Genomic DNA, 5,262 nt, shown 5'->3' with positions numbered 1-5,262 from the left:
AGGAAATAAAAAACCCGAGGTTTTTTTTTTTTTTTTTTTTTTTTTACCAATAAGAACTTGAGATCTTAGGAACACAAATATCACCTACAAATTAAATCAGACAACACAATTTATTAGAACAGGAGGAAAAATGTCAGACCAAAATATTTCAAAAGTCATATGAAAGATCTAAGGATATTCGATGACAGGGACTGGTCTTGAGATTTTCTTATACTCACTGATAAGGAGTCTTAGTAATAGCAGGACAGCGACAACACAAGATCCCATCAACATATAAAACACATACTCCCAGCCATACACTGACACATACCCTGTTAGTAAGGGTCCAACAGCAGCCCCAATGCTACCTGTACCGTCTATGATAGAAGCTACTGTAGCCATTGCTCTATTATTCCCTTGTAGACACTCATGATTGCCCAGTTCTGCTGCCACAGCAGTTGTGATGAGAGCATAAGGACCATTGACTAAGATACCAACAAGGAAGAGTAGAATAATTGACATGTTAACACTGACAGCTCCAAATGCCTGGTATATGAATAGCATGGGAACAGATAACACAAGCATAACAGCACAGGTTGTGGCACTCTTGCCTGTCAAGTCAGTCATAATGCCAGCAGCAATACCTCCAAGAATGCCACCAATATCAAATACAGTTGCCAAGTCTCCACTCAGTTGTGCATCCAGACTTGTAGAAATCTTGATATAACCTGGTAGCCAGTACAGGAATGTATAGTTGACCAACTTTACAAAGAACAAACTTAATGAAAATTCCAAAACTCCTGGAATCATGAGTGCTGTGAAGAATCCTACAGCTTGCTTGTCATCAGGGTTAGGTTGTAATATAGGTGTCGTTTCATCATCAATAGGATTTGTGTCATCATCCGATCCACTTGTACTGTCAGAATTATCCTCAGATGTACCATCTGTATTAGATAGTTTCCTGTATCCTCCATGTATTGGATTATTGTCATTATTAATTCCTGTATATCTTGGTAGATTAGTAGCAATAGAACATCCCACACTAGAAGGTGTCTCTGGCAGGAAGAGAAATATGACAATGCCTGACAGACTCATCATGATACCTGGAACTATGAATGATAGACTCCAGTCGGTTGTGAGATAGTAACTTGCTATTAGACCTCCAACAATGTTACCAATGGATGTGTGAGAGTTCCAAACACCAAAGATGACGCCTCGCTTGCGTTTCCCAAACCAATTGCCCATTACTGTCAGAACACCAGGCCATCCTGTAGTTTGTGCTATGCCACCAAATATTTGAACAATGACAAAGTATGAAAAGGCATGGATGTTGTAAACTTTGGCTAAACCAAAGAAATAGTTGGCAAGCCCTGATAGGATCATTCCAATAGTAAGGAAGTACCTTAAATTCACATGTTCAGCAATAATTCCACTGATAAACATGAAGAACGCATATGAGAACAGAAAGGCTGAATCCAGTGTGCCAAGTAGAGCATTTGCATTGGGACCATCAAATGGAGCCCAATCACACCATGTGTCATTACCAGGGGGGATACCAGGGGGCGGGGTAAGTCCTGTACAGTTGTGATAGAGAGTTGTCTTAACAATACTAATTGTCTTCCTTGTAGCATGGTAACAGCAGTAAGACCAGAACGTCAATAGCAGCACCACTCCCTTGTAACACAATGTCTTCTTGACAACGTTAGAGCTTGGAATAAGATGTTCTATCATCCTTATACCCAGAGGCCCAGGTCTCGAGGGTTGAGCAGTCCTTGTCCGCATAGGCATTTTTTACTTTTTGAGTTGTGACTGTTGTGTTGTCAAAATTTTGCTTGACTTTCTGAAGCAGTGTGTGTTACCTGATACACCAAATTAAATGGTGTTCCCAACCTGATGTATCATTTTAACTTTCCGCGATGATCTAATTATTAAAATTTCACTAAACACACTTTAAATAGAAGTCAAAAGCACTCAGAAAGAGGACAAATCACTTGAATTTTCTATTTTTCTCCGTTATCAGTTTTCATTTCCACAGAAAAATGTTCTTTTGTTTACATTTTCTTTTTGTTTATCAACAGCTGATTTGATGTAGCTTTTAAATAATTTTTGTAGAGCGCAGCACTGTATGGTAAAGAGAAACAAAAAAGTTACCTACCTACACAAAAATAAAATAAGAATTTACCTTTAACAATTAAATAAGATTTGATTAATTTTATTACCTACATAATACAGTATTATACATTCCATATTTTCAAACAAGTTCCTGAGATATCATTTTAATTTATTAAATTCCTTTCCCAAAATTATTAATTGTGCATCGTGTGAAACATTCTTCATTATCAAACACGTGACTGTCATGGCGCCCTAGAACCGCAAATTTCAATTTTCAAATTTAACAAAATGCCGAAAGTTGGGGAAGGAATCAAGGAAAAAGGAAAAGGAAAAGTGAAAATCCGTAAATGAGTCATTAAAACACACAAGTGCACACTTGAATTTCCTAGAAACGAGTTCTGACGAGAAGTAAGTTGATAATCTATAGTAAGTACAGGTACTTTTAGTACAGATAAATATCTATAGTACAGATAAATATCTATACGTACCCAGCTTTTTGCTTGAACCATAATTATAACTTTCTCTACCTACTCAATTTAGCTTAATGCCCTAGTCTAGACCCTGGACCTCTGGACCATCAACCTTCACACTAGTGTGTCTATGTCCATAACAGAGCCTGTATCCTCCTACTTATTTAGATACACTTGGAAATTTTGAGGTCAGAATGTCACCAAAAATTTGTAAAAACCATTGACCATCATAGAAAAAAATACTCAGCTCAATTTCTTCATTTTCTGTGAGGGTTGTTATGGTCAAGGCTCTGTTGAGGACCGTTCTCTTCATTAGGATTGTTTGTTTATTTTCTTCTGGGTTTTGACTAGTTTAATGTCAATGGTTGGCTCTCTGTTGTGAACACCTACCAACTATGTGACCATAAAACCTAGATGGTTAGTAGACATCCACAACAAAGTCCTGACTAGCCTAGCACCAACCCAAGAGAAAATAAACCATGCTTGAATAGAAGTGTCCTCAATGCAGCACTGACCATATCTCTGAACTTTGTATAATATGAAGAACTTGAGCAGATATTTTTTCTGTGAAGGTTGATGGTTTTGTATTCATTTTTGAAAATGTTCCGATAACTTCAAAATTTTCAAGTGTATCTATTTAAAATAGCAGGAGATTCCAGGCTCCGCAGTGGACATCCTGGTGAGAGAATCAATGGTCTCAGTGGGGGTTGTTAGTCCAGGCTCTAAGCTAGGGCAATGGTCTATTGGCTCTATGGTCCCCCTTGTGGAAATGCGCCTACCCTAATTTATGGAGCAAGTTTCTTTTACTGACCACAAGCCTGGCTTTGGTCAGTGTTCATCCAAAACAAGGAATCTCTTACAGTAACTCTGTTGTCTATATGAATTTCCAATGGTTTTACAGTCAATCTCTGCAGCTTCTGTGGCTGAGTTGTTTTTTTTTTTTATCATATGGAGTGTATTTATTTTTAAATTGGATAGGGAATGTGGTTTGATGGGATGTGAACTTGGCCTCAATTTCCTGATCTCACTTTTTTTTTTTTTTTTTTTTTTCATTAATGCTGACATTTTTGGCTGGTCTCTTTTTCTCATCTGTGTTTTTCTGGGGTTATTTGTTCTGTGTAGATACCTATCTTATTTTCAGGCCAAAATTAAAATCAACTTCTCATTCTCTCTCTCTCTCTCCCTCTCTACCTCCCTCTTTCTCTCTCTCTTTTTCTCTCTCTCTCTCCGCTTGTCATGGACTATCTTCATCTCTTGCTAGGTCGTTGGTTCGATTCCCACTGGGGTGAATGTTAACTATCCGTCTTATCCAGATACAAACTGTTTAGTGTGGAAGACATTTAGTGTGGAAGACACGGATTTCAAGATTTCAGACTGAACATTTATTGTGACAAATCATCTGGCCAAAACTACTACCAAACACAAACCATGCACAACGATTGCTTCAGTTCTCTGTCGCGCCCGTCTTGTCTTGTCTTGTAAGCGCTAGGACGCTGGTTTGATTCCTGTACTGGCCATTTTTTCCCCCCTGGATTTTTCGTGATTTAGCCAATGTGTTCGCCAACATCCAGTCATGGACAAGGCACATGAAGAAGAAAGAGAAAACGAGAATCCGAAGAAGAAGAAGAAGACAAAGGAGGAGGAGGAGAAGAAGGAGAAGAAGAAGGAGACGACGAAGAAGAAGAAGAGGAGGAAGAAGAAGAAAAAACAAAGGAGAAGAAGAAGAAGACGAAGGAGGAGAAGAAGAAGAAGACGAAGGAGGAGAAGAAGAAGAAGACGAAGGAGGAGAAGAAGAAGAAGACGAAGGAGGAGAAGAAGAAGAAGACGAAGGAGGAGAAGAAGAAGAAGACGAAGGAGGAGAAGAAGAAGAAGACGAAGGAGGAGAAGAAGAAGAAGACGAAGGAGGAGAAGAAGAAGAAGACGAAGGAGGAGAAGAAGAAGAAGACGAAGGAGGAGAAGAAGAAGAAGAAGGAGAAGAAGAAGGAGAAGAAGAAAGAGAAGAAGAAGACGAAGGAGAAGAAGAAGACGAAGAAGAAGACCATTCGGAGAATAAAACTATTTATGTGGGATAAAGTTTGAACTTTGGAGAGGTTTGATAGAAGGAACAGGAGAACTGGAGGACAAGAGAACATGACAGGAGAACTGGAGAAAGTCAGCCGTTCCGAGAATGAACCTTACCTTTAGGATAAAGTTTGAAGAGGTTTGCGTTTGATAGAGGGAACTGTAGAAAAAGAGGCAAAGGAGGTCAACTTTTACCCAGAGACCCTCTTTCAGATAACCGTAAAAAAATATAGGTACCTATAAGCTGCCTGTGGCAGCCAAAGTTGTCCGCGCCATTACGCCCAAAAGAGGTCAAATTTAAGGGACCTATAGTGTGTCCAGATCAATGTGACAGCAAAAAATAGGCATTGTTGCCTAACATGTCACATGTGCAATGGTAGAGAATCTTTAAAAGGGGAAGGTATATTGCACAGTGCTTCCTCCGACAGTGAAACAAAGTCAGGTAAGGCGATATCCACCTTACCTGTTCTGGAATCCAACCTCTGAACTTAGAGCTACCTCTGCATTTTAGAAGAGAGAGTTTATCAAAAATAGACCTTTACCTGAATTGCAACAATGTAAGGATTTCCTGCAATCTGATTGGTTCCTTCATTTTGGGTTGATGACTCATTGCTGTCACATTGATCTGGATGAACCATAG

The 5,262-nt window shown here is 39.1% G+C and overlaps 1 protein-coding gene across 1 annotated transcript in view; it reads right to left on the bottom strand.

Moving 5' to 3' along the window:
• Window positions 1-80: 80 nt before the first annotated feature.
• The window catches only part of LOC103518462 (glucose-6-phosphate exchanger SLC37A2-like), a 19,520-nt gene continuing 14,338 nt past the window's right edge, over window positions 81-5,262 (bottom strand). Inside the window, exon 2 of the mRNA XM_008483532.3 lies at window positions 81-1,795. Coding sequence (XP_008481754.1) covers window positions 169-1,767 — 1,599 coding nt within the window. The 5' untranslated portion in view covers window positions 1,768-1,795 and the 3' untranslated portion in view covers window positions 81-168. The remainder of the gene's footprint in view (window positions 1,796-5,262) is intronic.

The sequence above is a fragment of the Diaphorina citri genome, unplaced genomic scaffold (genome assembly GCF_000475195.1).
Source record: "Diaphorina citri unplaced genomic scaffold, Diaci psyllid genome assembly version 1.1 scaffold2202, whole genome shotgun sequence".
Taxonomy (NCBI): domain Eukaryota; kingdom Metazoa; phylum Arthropoda; class Insecta; order Hemiptera; family Psyllidae; genus Diaphorina; species Diaphorina citri.
The sequence above is the reverse complement of the archived record's forward strand: the minus strand, read 5'-3'. Positions and strand labels throughout refer to the sequence as shown.